This window comes from Balaenoptera borealis, assembly GCF_965194805.1.
Source record: "Balaenoptera borealis genome assembly, chromosome: 1".
Lineage (NCBI taxonomy): Eukaryota > Metazoa > Chordata > Mammalia > Artiodactyla > Balaenopteridae > Balaenoptera > Balaenoptera borealis.
The window spans coordinates 80,753,231-80,771,559 of record NC_138860.1 but is presented as its reverse complement, the minus strand read 5'-3'; the positions used below and the strand labels follow the sequence as shown (position 1 = coordinate 80,771,559).

General features: G+C 55.7%; 1 protein-coding gene across 1 annotated transcript; it reads right to left on the bottom strand.

Annotated features, from left to right (window-relative positions):
* Positions 1-2,442: 2,442 nt before the first annotated feature.
* On the bottom strand, positions 2,443-11,203 carry NES (nestin). Its single transcript, XM_082344779.1, has 4 exons — positions 10,265-11,203; positions 9,029-9,153; positions 7,145-7,218; positions 2,443-6,893 (listed from the first exon to the last, which is right to left on the bottom strand). Exons 1-4 carry the CDS (start codon positions 11,045-11,047, stop codon positions 2,989-2,991), a joined length of 4,887 nt encoding a protein of 1,628 aa, XP_082200905.1. The 5' UTR covers positions 11,048-11,203; the 3' UTR covers positions 2,443-2,988.
* Positions 11,204-18,329: the final 7,126 nt, after the last annotated feature.

Below are 18,329 nucleotides of genomic sequence, written 5' to 3'. Positions count from 1 at the left end.
CGGGTCACCAAGGCCTGAGACTGTGCTTCCCTTACATGCCTCCTCTCCATCCCGCTGCCACCCTTGTCCCCCCCCTGGACCGCTGCAGTAGCCTCCCTGAAGCCCACCTACCTACCCCAATCCACTCTCACACAGCAGCCAGAAGGTTCTATTTAAAATGCAAACCTGGTCATGTCATCTCACTACTTACAACCCTTCAAAGCTCCTCATTTCCCTTAGGACGAAATCCAGATTTCTTGGCTGCCTGGCGAGGCCTTGGCCCACTGGCCCCCAACTCTTCTCTAGTCTTATTGTGGACATTTTACCCCTCATTCTCCACCTTCTGGCCACACAAGCCTACTTTCTGTTCCTCAAATGCCCAGACTTCTCTTCCCGCCCCAGGATTTTGCACCTGCTGTTCCCTCTGACTAGAAGCCTTTCCTCCGCCTCCTCCTCCCTCCTCCTCCCTCCTCTTCCCCACGCTGGTCAGCTCCTGCTCATCCTTCGGGTTCCCAGGGCAGACTTCCCTGACCTCCTCCTCCCAGCCTTCCCCAGCCTAGATCAGGTGGGGCCCCTGCTCTATGCTCCCATAACCTCCTGCCCTTCTCTGTTTTCAAATATGATTTCCACTCAGAAGCCCTTGTTCGGTTAGAAGGTAGAGCTCTCGGGGCCAGGAGCCCTGGACTCCCAGCACCTGCATGGTCCATGGCGCATAGGAGATGCCCTGTAAACATCTGACAGCCCCTGTTACTGTCCAACCCTCATTTCTCTTGCTGCACGGATGGACTACCACTGCCAAAGAGAACACACCACCCACCATATACGTCTTTTAGAAAGTCTTCACTTCTCTCCAACTGATGTCCCTCCACCTGTTTGGGATTTGTTGGCAGAAATGGCTAGTTTGGGTAATTCTGCAGGGGACCAGGGATCTTGGTGTGGGGGGCAGGATGGGCACCAGACACAGGGAAGGATTGCTTGGCTTGGCCTCTGTCCTTGGTCCCTCGTCCAGGCGGGGGTGCCCGAGGGCCTGGGGAGATCAAGCACAGGTCTCCTCTGTCCCATTAGGGGAGCAGGGAGTGGGCCTTATTTGCCCGGATGCCAGTGTGCTGGCCCCCAGCCTGGCAGCCTGGCGGTCGCAGACACGGCCTTGTTAGCAGTGAGTACAGGAAGGACCGTGGAGGCTTGGGCTGCCAGAAGGGCTGCCAGCATCCTGGACCCCAAGGGCAGAGGTGGGGGCCTGGGTACCTAATGCAAAGACTCTTAGGTGGAGGAGAAAGGCATGGGCAGAGAAACAGACAGTGAGGTTCTGTCAGGGGGTCTCCTGTCCACCCCTCCTTGTCCAGAGGATGAGTTGAGGTCAGAGGGCTTGAGACTTCATCTTCTCATCTTCCCCTGCCCTCAGCCTTGGGCCCGAGGAAAGGAAGGGCCTGCTCCTGGCCTTGGGATTGTCCCCAGACGTGGAACATTTGTCTGGCAGCCCCTGCCCCACCCCCACCCAGGATATTTAGAGGTGTTGCCAGCTCTTCCTTCCCTGCAGAGCTGAGCTGGGGAGTGGTTTCTATTTGGGTATCCTGACTTCAAGGCCTTCAAGCCCCACCTCATCCAGGAACACCTGGTGTCACCCTGCCCTACACAGGGACCCAGAGAACTCCTGGGAAGGGGGGTACTCTTGGGAAGAAGCTGTGGCTGGGTGGACCCCCGATCTAACCTGTTATCAGCACACCCCCTCGCTCTTTTGTTTCACCCCTGACAGCTTCAGTCTATCCCGGCCTCACCTCCACTTTCCTGTCTTCTCTGTCTCCGGCTTTAGCATGAAAGGAAAGTCCTACTGAAGATCTAAACTATAGCCCTCCGGCTTTCCCTAGCCTTCCTCCTGCTCTCCCTGCCCTGGGAGGCCCCGGAGTCACCTGGCCCAGCATCCCTTGTTGTGTGGCTGAATCTGAGGTTCAGAGAGGTTAAACGCTGACCTGAGGCCACACAGCCAGACTGAGACAGAATAGGCCTCCCTCTTCCCTTACCTGGCTCTGACCCAGCCAGTCTGAGCAGACACCAAGGCCATACAATTGTTTGGGTTTGGGGGCAAGGGGGCTTATTATGCTGGCGGCACTGAGGGGCCAGCAGGGAGGACATGCGCAGGTGAGGGTGGCCCCAAGGCTTAATCCCTGTAATCAGCGCTGTGGGCAGAGATGATGACAGGCCTGACTTCTGCAGGCGCCAAGGTCATCTGGGCTGGCCCCCCCTTCCCTGGTCAAGCAGCACCCCCAGCCCTCCCCAGGTCCCCAGCACTAATGCCTGCAGCCTTCGTCTGCCTGCCTTGTCTCCCCCATGAGGCCTTCCAGGTCCTCCTCTCCTCAGGAGGCAGCCCCTCCCTAACACTAGCACCTCCTGCTTCCTCCCCCAGTCTCTTCTGCTTCTGTGTCAGCCCTGAGGCCCCCCTGAATTAAGGAAGGAAGAGTCCAGACCTTGTAGGCGGAGGCATTACTTTATTCAGGCAGGGAAAAGCCAGATGGGGCTACAACATGGCAGGCATATGGGGGGGTCAGGACATAGGAGCACCCCCTCACCCCCATTAGCCACCAGCCAGACATCCCATGAGGGTGCACTGAAAAAGGGCAGAGCAGGTGAGCCCTGGCGCATGGACCACCACGGCCCCCTCCCCTTGGAGGAGCCATCGGGCCCCTGGCCTTTTCCAGCTGATGGGATGGGGAGGAAAGGGAGTGCAAGGGAAAGGGGGGGCCTAGTCCTACAGCGATTCAGTTGGCTTCAGCCTCGTGGGACAGTGCAGGCCAGATGTCCCCATTAGCGGGGTCCAAGGGGCTGGTATCTATTCTCAGAGCCTGCATTCTTGGAATGGGTCCCTTTGCCACACCCATATCACCTCGGCTAGCCAGGCCTCTCGGACAGAAACCACAGGTCAAGAGATAAGTTAAGGGTGCTGCCTCCGAGCAGGGAGGGGCTTGGGGATACCCCCCTGCCCAAGACCTCGGTGCAGGAGGGGGTGCTCATCCTCTAGTCCTCCCCTGAGGACCAGGAGTCTCCATCTCCTTCTCGCTGACTGAACTTCAGGAGCTGGCCTTGGCCCAGGTGAAGAGGAGCCCCTGCCCAAGGGGTCTTCAGGGCACCCCCCTCCTCCTCCTCCTCCAAGGGGCTCCCTTGGTCGCCCTCAGGGGGCCCCGGTTTCCCCTGCCTTACTCCCTCAGACTGCTCCAGCCCGTTCACCACACCCCCATTCACATGCTCCAACTCTTCCTTCAGGCTGGGGCCCTGGTCATTGACACCAAGGGTGTCCCCCACCTCCAAGCCCGTGTCCTCCACCCCACTGAGGGTCCCCAGAGGGCCAGGGACTTGGCCCTCCCTCTCCAAGGGAATAGCATCAGACTCTTCCTCTGATCCTGAGGCCTCCGTGCTGTCCTGGGACTCAGTCTCCAGGGCGGTCATGGGGGCATCAGATGCCGCACCCCTCAAGCCATCATCCCAGGGGACACTGACATCCATGGTCTCAGACCCCTGGAGGTTCCCTCTCTGAGGGCCACTCAGGGCCGGGAGGCTGCCCACCGAGGGCCCCGCCCCCCACCGCCCTGCCCCTGGCTCCCTCCCCTCTTCTTCATCTTCTTCCTCTCCCTCCTCCCCACTCTCTTCCTCATCTGCAAATCCATCAGATTCCCCATCCCGATCCCAGGCTGCAGGCTCCAGTAGCAGCTGGGGCACCTGGCCCAGAGGTTCTGCCACCTCCCCAGGGACCCCAGGAAGAAGAGAAGCCTCAGTCCCCAAGTCCTCAAATTCTTCCGACAGCTCAGAGTCATGGCCACGTTCCTCCTCCTCATCTCTCCCCTCCTCCTCCTCTGAGGGATGGGCCCCAAGGCCCTCAGAGGCCAGGACTGCAGGACCCCAGCCTTCCTTTCCAGTCTCCTCTTGAGGGGAGGGCCTCTGCTCTCCAGCCAGGTCCCACTTGGGGGAAGCAGGGGACCTGAGGTAGAGGCCCAGGGGAGTGGAGTCGGGAAGGGTCTCCCCTAGCTCATCAGCCTCACTCTCTTCTCTGCTCTCCTCCCCCTCCTCCTGGAGGCCTTCAGGGATTCCCCCAGAGCCCAAATCCTCCTGCTCCCCCTCCACCTTTCCCAGGACCTCAGCCCTGCCTGCCAGCCCCCAGCTAGCCTCTTGGCTCCCCTCAGCCAGGGGCTGGGGCCCAGGGGCATCTTCAGGGATTGGGGTGGGTGAGCAGGACTCAGTGGGCCGTGGGCTGGGGGGCCCCAGCACTGGTTTGACCTCCTCCTTTGCTCCCTCTGAGCTCAAGGGCCTGGGTTGGGGGGTATCACTTCCATCGCAGCACGAGGTCTCAGCAGGGAACGTCTCCTCTGCTTCCTCAGGGGCTTCAGGCTCAGACTCCTCCCAGCCCCTGGGAGTCTCCAGCGGGTCTCTGCTCTTCCTGGGCAGTGTGGAGAGCTCTGGCTCCGGAGCAGCTGCCTCCTCCAGCTCCTTTCTGGGCCCTTCCAAGCCCTGCACCCTCTTTGCCTCCAAACCTTCCTCCCCCAGGGGTGGCTCCATCACCTCCTCTCTGGCCAGGCCGCCTGGGTCCTCCAGCCCTACCGTCTCCTGCTCCCGTCCCTGTTCAGCTCCTGCAGTCTCTAAGCCCAAGGTGACCTCTGGGGAGGCTCGGCCATCCCTGGGGGCCAAATCCTCACCTTCCAACACTGGCTCTGTCACCTCTGACATTCCCTGGGGAGCTGGGAGGCCCGGGGTCCCCACCTGCTCTGGCCACTCCTCAGGGTCCTGGAGGCCCTCAGTGCCTCCCACCCCACTGGCTCCCTCAGCTGAGACCCTCTGCTCTTTGGGCTCAGGGCTCCCTGGCTGCCCCTCACCTGGGCTCCAGGCCTTGCCTGTGGCCGTCAGCTGCAGCTCCCCCTGCTCTACAGCCTCCCCCTTCCCAGCGAGGCTATCCCGTTCCCTAGGTGTCATCTCTGCCTCGTCCTCACTGTCCACTTCAGGCCTCCCAGGGGGCGTTTCCTGATCCGGTTCTTGACCCCCCTGCACCGTATCTTCCCACTTCTGCAGATGTGCAGAGAGTGGCAGCTCCTGTCCCTCCTCCTCCAGGGACCTCGGTGGCTCTGGATTCTCTCCCTTCTCCACGTTCTCTTCCTCTTCCAGATACCTTTGACTTCCCTTGTCTACCTCCTCTGGAGATCTCATATTCTCTACATTCTGCCCTCCCAGAGAGCTCAGTGATTTCTGAGTCTCCTTTTCTAGGGGTCTCAATGTCTCTTGGTTCTCTTCCACAGACCCCAGTGGTTCTTGACTTTCCTTTTCTAGAGGTTTCAACATTTCCAGGTTTTCTTCTCCTGTAGGCTTTAGTGGTTCTAGAGTCTCTGTTTCTAAAGATCTCACTGCCTCTACACTCTCTTCATTTAGGGACCTTAATAAGTCTTGATTCTCTTTTTCGAGAAGTCGAACTATCTCCTGGTCTTTTCCAAGAGACTTTAGTGCCTCTGGTTTCACCTTTTCTAGAGGGCTCAATGTCATCTGGTCTTCTTTTTCTAGAGACTTCAGTGGCTGATTCTCTTTTTCTAGAGGTCTCAATGTCTCCTGGTCTTCTTCTTCTAGAGGTCTCATTGCCTTCTGATCTTCTCCTAGAGATCTCAGTGACTCCTGGTTTTCTTTTTCTAGATATCTCAAAGTCTCTTGGTTCTCATCTTCTGGAGCCCTCAGAGATTCATGATTCTCTTTTCCTAGAGGTCTTGATGTCTCCTGGTCTTTTTCTTCTAGAGATCTCAGTGGCTCTTGATTCTCTTTTGCTAAGGGTCTCAATGTTTCCTGGTTCTCTACTTCTTGACATCTCAGTGGCTCTTGCCTTTCCTTTTCTAGAGCGCTCAATGACTCAAAGTTCTCCTCTTCTAGAGACCTCACTAATTCTTGATTTTCCTTTCCTGGATATAAAAATGTTTCTACGTTTCCTTGAAGAGACCTCATTATTTCTTGACTCTCCTTTTCTAGTGATTGCAATGTCTGTGGGTCCTCTTTTCCTATAGGCTTAAGTAGTTCTAGAGTCTCTTTTTCTAGAGGTCTCATTACCTCCATCTCCTTTCCTTCTAAAGACTGCAATAACTCCTGATTCTCCTTTTCTAGAGGTTTTAGTGTTTCTAAGTTCTCTTCTTCCAAAGACCTCAGAGATTCCTGATTCTCCTTCTCTAGAGATCTCATTGTCTCATGGTGCTGTTTTTCCAGAGAAATCAGTGGCTCTTGAATCTCCTCTTCCAGAGACTTCAGAGTTTCTTTTTCCAAAGGACCCGGGGAGTCTTGGATTTCTTTCATGTCCAGATCCCCCTCTTCTTGACGTGTTTCCTGCTGCAAGCTGCTTATTACTTTGACCTCTACAGCTGTTTCTTTCTCTGCCAGCCCCCAGATTTGTCCTTCCCCTTCCTCCTGGAATCTGCTGGACTCTCTAGACCCACCGGGTTCTCCATCTTTGGCCTCTAAACTGGGATGGTCAGGGCTGAGGGCTGGAGCCAGGGAGGCATGATCTTCAGAGGACTGGCCTGGACTGGGCTCTTGTTGCTTGCCCCCAGGCTCCTCTGGTCCTGGCAGGACGCTGGCAGGGGTGGCCACCTTGGCTTCAGCCCACACAGCTTCTGGAACCTGTTGCATCCCAACCCGTGGCTGGGGCAGGGAGAGAGGGGCATCCTGGGCTCTGATCTTGGCATCTGTGGCAGGGCAGGGAGCCTGAGGTGTGGGCGGAATGGGGGTGCTGGCCGAGGTGGGGGTATGGGTCTGAAGGAGTTCCTGGCTCTTCAGAAAGCCTGGCACAGGTGTTTCAAGGGTATCAGGCAAAGGTGAGGAGAGGGGAGTAGGGCTCAGGACAGAGAGCAAAGGTCCCAGACGCCGGCCCTCTGGGGTCCCAGGGAAATGCAGCTCCAGCTTAGGGTCTGGAAAGGTAGAGGGGAAGAAACGGTGTCAGCACATACAGGTTGGGGGTGGGGTAGGGGAGCAGCTACCACTTCTGGCAAGAGTGCCCTGCTCCTGCCTTTTATGGGCTGGGCTAAGAGTATGCTCGCTGCCTGCCGTGGGGGACCACGGAGTCAAGACTTAGACTGGTGCTTTTCAGGAAAGGCATTGCTCTGGGTGTGAAGAGGGAAGAAAGGTAAAGTTTTGGGGGGACCTTGGCCCCTCCTCTTACCCAGGAAGCTGAGGGAAGCCTTGGAACCGCTGCCAGGTGTCTGCAGCCGGGAGTTCTCTGCCTCTAGGAGGGTTCTAGGGACAAGGGAGGAAAAGCGGGGTCAGCCCTCTGCCCACAGGCCAGCCGGCAAGCCAGCCAGGGAAAAGTCACAGCTGAGCATGCGCGTCCCTGGCCTGGCAGGCTATCTCTTCATTCTCACCAGTATCACACAAAAGCCACACGGGGTTATACTTGGCTCTGCACATGAAATCACATGGTCACATCCCACAGATATCACCCACTTGGTCACACGGAGTCACACACTTATTTGGGACACACAGCTGGACTCACAGACACACAAGCAGATTCCCACACAGTCGACACAGTGTACACACACACCCACACATTGCTTAGGCTAGTCCCCTCCCAACTCCAGGCCTATGACCTCATCCTCCGTGTGGGGGGCCGATTCTCATGCTAATTGCTGCCTTTGTCCACACCGCCATCTGGAGGGTCTGAGTAGGGGGCTTCCCAGGGGAAGTGGGAATTCTCAGGCCGTTCCCATGGGATAGGCTCCCTCCTCCTTCTCCCCCAGGGCCCCCAGAGCTGGTTACAGACAAAAGCCAATGAATTCAGCTCCCTCTCTCCAAATCCTTTTCATGCCTCAAAACCCAGGTTAAGCCTGCACAGTCCTTTCCCCTCAGTGGTTTGATTTAGGGGTCAAGGCCCTCATCTTGGGATCTCTAAGTACTCTGGATCCCAAGCCTTTCAGGGCAATGGAGGTTTTTGTGTACATGCCCCTGCCTTAGTGCCCCATGGGGACTGAGGAGGAGGGGACCAATTGCGGGGGGAGGGAGGACCAATCAATTCAACAAGTTATCCTGAACATCTATCTCCTCTGTGCTCTTCCTCGTGATCTCTGAGTCTGGTTAGTGTTTTCTATGGTCTCACCTCTGTCCTTCTCGATGCAGCATCATGCTGTCTGAGCTCTGTGCCCCATGGAGGTGAAGCCCCTCTCTTCTTCATCCCTAGATCCTCACTGACCTTCCCTCTCTGGGCCCTGCCTCCCCTCCCCTCCTTAACCTGTCCCGGGGCCCCTGCCTTTGTTTGCCTGTGGATTCTGGGGGCACTGTCCTCATAGCCTGTCTAGCCCTGGCTCCACCCTGCAGGCTTGGGGTACGCAGCCCTTCACAGTAGCAAAGCCCCTTCCTCAGGCTTCATCAGTGGATCCTTGGCTAGCCAGGCCAGTTTCCCAGAAACTGGGTTTGCCCAAGGCCACAGAGCCAGCGAAGCAGCACTTCCTTGGTCTCAACCTTTCCTGAGCCAACAGGGAATGTGGTCAGTAGAAGGGCTGGGCAGGGCCAAGGGCACTAAGGCTTGAGAGGAGCCAGGCCCCAGGACATCCAGGATGGAAGGGACCTTGGCTTTCACCCAGCCCATCTCTCATCCTCCCAACAAGGAAACTGAGGCCCAGGTCAGGTGGTAAGTCAGTGCCACCAGCCCACACCTGCCAATTCCTTCTTCCTGAGGCTGCTCAAGGACATCACCCTCTCTGTGTGAGCACACACACAGAGGCTGGCCTTTTCAGCCCCTTGGGGTAAGGTTCTGGATATGGATGACCCACACGTGTCCAGCCCTGTCCTTTGAGGCTGTCCCACTCAGCTATATCACCTCTCCTTGGGGGATCTCCTGGGCACAGGATGCTTCTCTGGTCCTGAACCCACGAGAGAGCAGGTGGGCTTAGGTGGCACACATCGTGGTGTGGAAGGGATCAGCCTAGAGTCAGAGGACCGAGCAGTGACAGAGCCTCCACCACCCGTGGCTCTGGGCCCCTTCAGCCAAGGAGTCTGCCCCTGCGTGTATGTGTGCATCTGTGTGCCTACATGGGTCAGGGTCAACCTGTACCTGTATGTGGCCACCTCCAGGCTGAGGGACATCTTGAGGTGTGCCAGCTGCTGCCGACCTTCCAGGACCTGGGCGATCTGGCTCTGTAGGCCCTGTTTCTCCTGCTCCAGGGCCTCCACGGCCAGCTGCAGAGCAAGCCAGAGGCAGTCAGTGAAGGGACGGGGTCCTTCCTGCTAACTTACCTGCATCCCCCTTGGCTGCTGCAGCAGCATCTTCTGCTCCCTGACTAACTTCTCTGCAGAGCAGATTCCTGCCTCCCCTACCCCACTTCCCGCCCAGAGAACCCCTTCTGAAGCCTCCGAGAAGAGCACAGTGGCCCCTCTCAGCCCTCTCCCACGGCCTGGCTCCTCCTCTGAGGATGCTGATTAAATGGTAGCACATGCTGCTCAGAATTCAGCTCCCACAGGAAGGGGGAGGTGAGGGAGGAGAGGAGATGGGTTACAGAGAGGAGGAGAGGGAAAAAAGTGGAAGCAGAAGGAAAAACAATTAATCAGCAGGCCTGGAGCCTGCAGGACTGGAAGCCAAACAGCCCTGGTCCCAGTCACTGTCTCCTGCTCCCCATGCTAGGCCCCCACGCCCTCCACTTCCCACATGTTCTGGAATCTTTCTCCTCTGAAGCAGGGTGGGGGGTGGGGGGGGGACATGGTGAGACCTCTGTCTGGCCCAGGCAGGAGGCTGTTTTCTCAGCTGCTGGTCACGTCTGCGCAGTGTGAGGGGGAGCAGCTGTCCCAGGCCTCTGGAATGTGCTCAGGAGCCGAAAAGCCCAGACAAGGGAGAGAAGGGCTGATGGCCCCCCATCCAGGGCCCCTCACCCTCTCCTGTCAGGGGGAGGAGGGTGGCTGGGAACTTGGAGACTCTTGAGTGGCCAGACCATCAGATCAGCACTGAGAGGGAAAGTTCTGAGCGTCTTCTGAGCGACAGCAGGGCCTAAGGAGGGGTCCAGGGGCCATCAGGGTACGAAGGTGCCATTTAGACAGTGAGGAGGCTGATGCAATGTCTTGTGCCTGTCTGCCCTTCGAGGGGGTGTGCTTTGAGGTCTGAACCTCCATCATTCCAGCCCTACACTAGACAGAGTTGTGAAAGTCTGGGACAGTGGCACCAGGCATGGTTTTCTAAGAAGTGGCCCCTGAATCTGTAGCCACCACACCCCCCACTTCCCACTCCCTTTCCCAGATCTCTGATCCCCAACGGGACTTCCTGAAGCCTTGTCTTGCCCAGGCCCCCAGGCTTCCTCACCTGGAACTGCTCAGTAGCCCGCAGCCGCTCCTGCCAGCGGCCCTCCAACCTCTGCTCCAGCGCGGCCCTGCGCTCCTGGAGGCCGCTGCGCTCCGCTTGGAGCTGCTGCAGCTCCAGGCGACCCTCGCGGGCGCCCTTCACCGCGTGGCCCAGCCGCTCGCGGGCCTGGCCCAGCGACGTCTCCATGTGCGCCACGCGCTCCTGGTAGCCGCGCACTGCCCCGCGCCACGTCTCGCCCAGCCGCCGCGCCAGCTCCTCCACCTCGGGGGCCGGCACGGGGGGCCCGCGGGGCGGAGCGGGGCCGCGGGGGACGCAGGCAGCCTGAGCGTTCAGGCCCGCGCGCTCCTCCTCGTGCGCCGCGCGCAGAGCCTCCAGCTCGCGCTCCAGCTCCGCCGCCTGGGTGCTCAGCCAGGCCTGGGCGCACTTTTCGGCCTCGACCGCGCGCCGGCTGCGGGTCGTCTCCTCCGCGGTCCGCTCCCGAGCCAGCCGCAGCTGATGGCACCGGCTCGCCACGCCCTCCACCTCTTCTTCCAGGTTGTCGCGCGCCACCTCGGCCGCGCGCTTCTCCCGCCAGCGCTGGTCGACGAGGGCCCGCAGGGCCGCCAGCTCGTCGTCGGCACGGGCCCTCCAGGAGGCGTCCCCGGCCTGTGCCCGGAGACCCCCGAGCTCAGCGCTGAGTAGCTCATTCTGCTCCTCTAGCGCCTTGACCCGGGCCAGGTAGGCCTCCAGGCGCCGGTTGAGCTCCCACATCTGAAAAGATTCCTCCCCCAGGCAGCCCTCCATCCTGCCCGTCTGACCCACCGAAGGTGGAGAGACGCGGAGCACCGGGAGAAGCCAGCAGCTCTCAAAGCTTTTAGGACGGAAGGGTAATGGAGACGGATGGGGACAATGACGGGGCGGGGCGAGGAGCAGCTGAAGCGACTGAGAGTCGGGAGTGGGAGCGAGGCTATTCATACTCCCGCCAGCCTGGCGGGAAAAGGGGCGGGACCCAGGCCTTAACCCGTTAGAGTTCAGAGAAACGACGGCAGCCTTTGTCCTTGTGCCCCCGGTATGCTGGAGAGTGAAACAAAAGGAAAAGCCATGCCCGGAGAATCCGATCCGATGGTGGCTTTCAGGGGGAGGAGGCCGTGAGGCAAGGTCAGAACCCCAGATAAAAGCAGATTATACATAGAACTGAGCCTGTGGAGGGGGTGCCAGGGGATTCAGGCCTGCGAGGGGATGCGAGTCTCAGTTACTCAGCGCATCCAAGAGAGGTATCTACTTACTGAATTCCTCTAAGACTCAGTTTCTTCATCCATAAAATGGGAGTGATGATGGAACTGTCATGGGACTGTTGAAAGAATAGATGTGGCCATGTTTTTCGTAAATAGCAAAGGCTCACCCTCCTGAAATACTGGAAGAAGGCAGCATTGCAGAGAGAGGTTAGAAGAGACATTGCCTAGAACACAAGAACGAATGTGTCCTATTGGGAAACACCCCATATGCACACACACCCTATTTCCTCAGTCTCCACCAGGAAATGGAGAGAGCAGGCAAAAAGATGTTCTCCCCATTATTCACCTCCATCCTTCCTACTCATCTTTCATATAACCTGAGGTTCATATACCCACTTCTTAGGTAATGGAAGCCCCCACACCAGTTCGCAGGGAAGGACACCCCGTCCCGGCCTCTTTGTCAGGGATTTTTGGGCAGAGGGCGCCCCCTGGTGGCTCACAGACCGGGCCAAGAAGAGGAAGCAGAAAGAAGAGGCATCTCTTAAGTCACAACTAGTCCAAATTTATCGAGCCTTTGTAATATGCCAAATCATGTTCTAACATTTTATTTGCGTTATCTGACTGAATCCTCAAAACATCCCTTTGAGGGTTCCACAGTTCAGGAAACGAAGAGCTCACTGAGGGCGGGAGTAGTTGGGAAGGCCTTCTGGAGGAGGAGGGGTCCTTGAACTGGGTAGTGAGGGAGGTGGGATTTGGGGTTTGTAGTGTAAAGGGGAAGCAGGGTCCGAGGGGGAGGGCCAGGGATAATGAGACTGAGGGGGTCTTTGGGGAAGGAATTTCTGCTCATGTAAATCCAATTTAGCTCTACAAGTGTTAATTGAGACCTACTATGTGTCAGCCCTCTGTCCCAGCCCTGGAGGAGCATTTGGTAATGTGAGGGCAACAGTAATGGTGGTGGAGGTAATATTATCATAATACTTAGCACCTGAGGTATCCACAGAGACCTGGGGAAACACAGAGAATGGAGAAGGTTTTCTGGAAAGGGGGTACAGCAGGGTCAATGACCAGGAGGCCATCCCACCAGGCCAACTGGACTTTGAATTCACTACCATACGTGGAGCAGGAAGGGAGGGGCCGGTGGGCGTGGAGTGGAAGAATTGACTGAGACTTAGTGCAGACCGGGAGGCTGAGGCTTCTCCATCCCCACATTATCTCACAAATCCTGCGGTTTGGTTTGGGCTGGGGCATCCCAAAAGTTGTGTCCAGGAGAGGTCACTTGGCATCTTTCCCTCCTCTTTCACTTCCTGGCTGTGGGGAGAGAGAAGCTGAATACTTGAGATCCCTGGGATCCTCCAAGGGTGGTCCCCTGGAAATGTGGGGTGGCACTGGGGTGGGGAGTTTCCCTCCTGGGCCTCTCACTCTCGCCCAGAGGGGAGACATTTGGACTGTGTTTCATGCAAAGAGCACTGGCTCTGACTTTTACACTTTCTAGCTGAATGACCTTAGGCAAATCACATAGCTTCTCCAACTGAGTCTCAGTTTACCTATTTGGTAAAGGAGGTTAATACTTACCCATCCCCAGGCATTTGTTCTGAGCATCAAATAAGACCGGGTATGGGGACGTCTTTGTACAAAGGCTTTTTGAGGACCATCACCATGAAAGCCACCAAGCTAGAGCAAACCCTTCCCGTGAACCACTCTTGGTGAGTTTTGGGAATCTTGGAAGGCAGAGATGATCTGAAATGCTGGAGAAGAGTGGGGTGTTGATTTTCTTAAGGCAGGAGAAGGTGGGTCCCAGCAACCACAGCTGGTGGAGCTGACACCAAGGCCCAGACAATTCTAAACAGATAACTGATATTTGAGGCAATGAGAAGCTGAGGAAAATGAGGCCTTCCATGGGACCGGGGGACACTCAATGGGCACAAGGTGGGCCAGGTGTCCTCTCCTCCCTCGGGGGGTTGCATTGTTACTGGGATTTTTATGAGGCCTTTGCCTGCACTTCTTATGTCCCTATGCCCAGGACACATGGACTGTGTGATACTACACTGGGTGGATACAAAGTTCAGTAGCCATCCCCAGAGATGTCCATGAGAAAGCTGAAGAGGGTTCTGTGGGCCCTCAGGGTTCTGTCCTTGGTCTGATGATCACAAGTTTTTATTAAAGACTTGGATGAAATCATAGAAGCCATATTGATCAAATCTACATATTATGCAAGAAATGAGAGTTAGGGTTTGACAGAATAGGAAAAAAAAATGAACCAGATGACATTTAATAGGGATAAATATAAAATTCTGCTTTAGGTTTCAAAAAAAAAAAATCAACAGCATAAGAAGAGAAAAGAATAAAGCCTATCTAGTGAAGAAAACCTGAGGGTTTTAGCAGACCACAAGCTTGTTATGAACCAACACTGTGACGTGGCCACCTAAAAAAGTAAAAAGGATATAAGTGATTCATAGATGCAAGGCGTCCAGATCAGGGGTGGTGACATTCCCTTTGCCCTTCCACATTTGAAGTATTGTTCTGGACACAGTATTTTAAGAGGGACCTTGGCAGGTTGGAATTGATCCCAGAGGAAGATGAGCAGATGGTAAGGCAACTTGGAATAATGGTTGATGAAGAATTTCTGAATCTACTCATGTCTCAGGATTGCAGCTAAGTTCCGAAACTAAAAAATAATAGCCTCTGAGCACCATGCATATCCTAAAGAAAGTTGCCAGACTCACCTGGAAGCCTTCACCCCTGCCCCAGTCCCCAGGAGAGAAGGCAGGCGGAGTGCAAAGAAGCTGCACAGCGCAGCACTGGATTGCAGGGTGGCCAGCCCCGGAGGGCAGGCTGCGGCTTCCCCTCCTCTGCTCCGAGGGGAAGGGTGATGCCCACTGAGGCGAGTGGGTGTGGACTTCCAAGGGGATGACTCCTCAAGGCCGGGCATCCGCATGAAGGGCACATTGGTGTCCCACCTCTGGGCAGCTGTCTTTTAGGGCATGGGGTTTGTTCATCTGGGCCTCACTAAGAGACACAGACACTGGAGAGGGATGGCTGGGAATAGAGGGGGCCACAGGGAGGGACACGCGAAGTTCTGTGTGCCAAGAGGACTCTGTGAAAGGAGCCCCCCATGGGGAGCAAGCTTTGGGCATCACCACCCCCAAGGGAGGTCTGCATCTGAGGAAGGCTGACTGTAGCGCTGGGTAAGTGGCACTCACCCCTGTCTCCTCCTCTGTCCTGCAGAGGAGAAGGAAGCCTTGGAGCGGGTCTGCCAAAGTGTCCTTAGGGACAGGAGAGGGAGACCCAACGGAATGTCATTGCAGGCAGTGGTCAGAGAGATCTAAAGCTGTTCTTTTTTGTTATCTCCCCTACCTCTCACTTCTTTGCCTCATAATACGGAGGCTAGGGCAGGGGCAGGACATCACTCTTGCCCCATCCCTAACTTGACCCCTCCTTTTTATCTCCCTGTCCCCCTTCTCTCTTCCCCTCCACTCCCAGGACTAGATGGGTCCTGCTGGACATGTGTGGCAAAGGGTAACATCAGCAAGGAGTCACAAGTCTTTTGACAACAAGAAAAGAGACGGGAAGAAGGAAGTGAGTAGGTTGGAGACCAGATGGTAAGAGAGACGACAACTTTGGGAAACTCTGTACCGAGAGATCTGGAGACATAGAGAGAGGGAGAGAGTGGTTGCTGAGGAAGCGATCAGCAGAGCAGAGAGCGGGCCCAGGGACCCCTGCTGGGAAGTCTGGCTTTGGCCTGAGAGCTTTGGGTACTGGCTGGACCCTGCCTTTCCATCCTGCTTTTCCCCATCCACATGAGGGAGGCTTGGAGCTGGAGCTGGGCCTGGGAGGCAGAAATGTTCCTTCTCTCTTCATTTTCTCCTCTCCCAGCTGGAGGGTTGATGGGGCTGACTTTGCTTTGCAGCTTTCTCCTTTCCCTCACATCCACAGCAGGCCAGATGGACTCCTCATTCTCCATCCTGAGGGAGGGGTTAAGGGAAGGCAAGTAGCATGGGAAAAGCATTGAACAAAGAGCCTTGTCTCTCTCTATGCAACCTTGGTCTAGTCAGTTCACCTCTTTGGGTCGTGGTTTCCACAGTAATTTATTCAAATAATATTTAGAAAGCACTTATTGAGTGCCAGGTGCACCATAGGCACTAAATAAATATTGTGAAGGAATCAAAAATTACTAATGTGGAGCCCTGTCCTCAGGAAGCCGATGGGCACGTTGGAGGCCAGACATGGGAACCATAGAGTGCGATCCCGGTAGAGAGGCATGATGAACCGGAGGGGGAGGGGGGAGGGGGCAAAGGAGGTGGCCGTGTGGTTAATTTGGGGCCTTTGCCCTCCAGGCAGCGACGAGCCCTGAAAAGGTATTAACCTCAACCGTGGTTAACCTGGTGAGATCGCTGTGAAGGATTGGGGCAGGGTGGGGGGGGAGACAGGCAGGATGGCCAGTCAGGAGGCAGTTGCCACCTTCGAGGTGATGAGACCAGAACCTAGGGGCGGAGAGGAGGGATGAGTGTGAGAATACTTAGGATGTATCGCTTCCAATAAGAGTTAGATGTGGGATGGCGGGAGGGGGCAGGGAAGATGCCCATACACGTGGCTTGGCCCTAAGGTAGGGAGGGAGGGTGGCATGGGGAGAGGTGCAGTGGCCGCCAGATGTGCAGGGTTGGGGATCACATTTAGAAGGGTGATGCCCGAGTGGGGAGGATAAGGTGGGGGACTGTGAGCATGGACTAGGTTGTTCAGGGACAGAGGATGAAAGTACAGAATGATGAACTGTTCCCTTCTATCTGTGACGCTCTGGGTCTGTGGTTTGATGGGCAGCTTGCAAAGCAGCAGCCAACTGCCTGCTCCGGCTCAGCTCAGGTCTCCACCCCCCGCAAAGTAAAAGGGGCTGCAGTGGGGCACGGCCACCAGGCGCCACTATTGCCACAAGAAAAGCTACATTCCCTGGGGAAATCCTGTGATGATGATGATGATGATGATGATGATGATGATGATGATAATGATGATGATGATGATGATGATGATGATGAAGAATTTAAGCTATAGTATCTAGGTAGTGAGGTAGGTAATATTATCATCAGTATCATTCATGATTTTCTAACAGAGGAAACAACCTAAAGAAGCTAAGTAACCTATCCAAGACCACACAAATAGAACTTGAACTCAGAGTTCTGGCTCAGCCTGCACCTCCCTCTCTCCGGGAAAGAAGGTGATGATGGGGGGGGGGGGCTGGGGTCAGAGAATGAGTCAGAGAGGACCTTGTGGGGAAGTCTTTCATCTCTACCATCCCTCATGCTTCTCCTAGCATCTCACTCAGGGCCACCTTAGGATGCACAGAACCAACCGGGAGATGACTAACTCTGGACTCAAAACACTCTCCCCTGGTTAAAATCATCCAGTCTTCACCCCACCGCCACCCACCCACCCAGTTTTTAGGAGAAGTGGACAGAGAAGGCCAGCTGGGGCTGGACTGGAGCTGGAATCAGGGAGCTAGGCTTGGCTTGGGCTGGGATCCCAGGGAAGATGCTGAAGGTGCCATCTGTGTTTGGTGGTACCTTGATGCCCTGCCTACACGAAGCTCCCATCAGGTGTTTGCTGACTGACTGTCCAACCCCACGCTGGTCTGGCCACACTCCAGGGCTGAGTTTGGCTCCAAGCACCCTGCTGAAGGAGGGCACAGACACACCGTAATGTGCCCACTGAAGGACCAGGCACCTGGAGGAAGTGTGGTGAGGATGTTAAGAGCATAGACTCTGGTGGCAGACCTGAGTCCTGGAGAGACACTTAACCTCTCTGAGTCTCAGCTTCCTCATCTATAAAATGGGGGCAATAATATCCACCCAACCTGAGCACAGAGAGCTCGCCTCTCAGTCTGTCCAAGCGCCTGGTCCTCAACAGGTGTTCAGTGTATGTTTGTGAAATGAATAAATGAGTGAATAAGGTGGGGTGTGTTAGGTTGTTACTACCAATGCTGCTGCAAACATTCTTGGCCAGGTCTTCTGGGGCCCGTGTGAGTCCCATTCTCTTCGGAGCCATCTGGAAGGGAATTGCTGGTTGGAGGGAAGGCACATCTTTAACTCCACTGGACAATGCCACAATGCCACATCTTTTTTTTTTTTTTTTTGGCCACGCACGCAGTTTGCGGGATCTTAGTTGCCCAACCAGGGGTCGAACCTATGCCCTTGGCAGTGAAAGCCTGGAGTCTTAACTACTGAACCACCAGGGACTTCCTGCCACATCGTTTTTTAAAGCGGGCATACCAGGTTACTCTCCACTAACAGTGTACAAAGAGTTCCCATTGCTCCACATTGTCTTGGTACTGTCAGGTTTTTTAATTTTTCACAATCGTGAAGTGTGTTCATTCAGTACAATTGTGGAAACGCATCAGCATGGATGAACCTCACGAACATCATGTTGAGAAGAAAAAGCAAGCTGCAGTAAAATCCGCATGGCAGATGCCTTTTCTATCAAAGTTCAAAACCCTGCAAAACCATGTGTTATCTGGAGATATGTACATAGGTAGTAAAAACATTTTTGAAAGGCAAAATAATGGTAAAAATAAAGGAGAGGATAGTGGTTCCCTCTGGGGAGGAGGGAGGAGATGCAAGGGGGATGGAGAGGTCCACCACTGTGCATAACGTATTTCTTTATTGATAGACTATGTGAAATATTTGAAAATAAACACATACGGTGGGGTCATCTGAAGCGCCTGAGGGGCTCCTGGGTAAAAGGGCCCAGACTTTTCTTAGTGGGTCCAGAGATCAGAACCGGTCCTGATGAGTAGACGCTATGGGCCCAGATGCCAGCCCAGACAAAGGAGATGGCCACAGGACTTGTTTCTGTCCTGGAGCAGG

Bases quoted from the DNA above. Each gene is read 5' to 3' on its own strand.
- NES (XM_082344779.1), bottom strand. From the start codon at position 11,047: ATGGAGGGCTGCCTGGGGGAGGAATCTTTTCAGATGTGGGAGCTCAAC. The intron at 7,219-9,028 runs GTACAGGTTGAC...CCTTGTCCCTAG, and splicing joins CTGGAGGTGGCCACATACAG to AACCCTCCTAGAGGCAGAGA. The intron at 6,894-7,144 runs GTAAGAGGAGGG...CTACCTTTCCAG, and splicing joins GGCTTCCCTCAGCTTCCTGG to ACCCTAAGCTGGAGCTGCAT.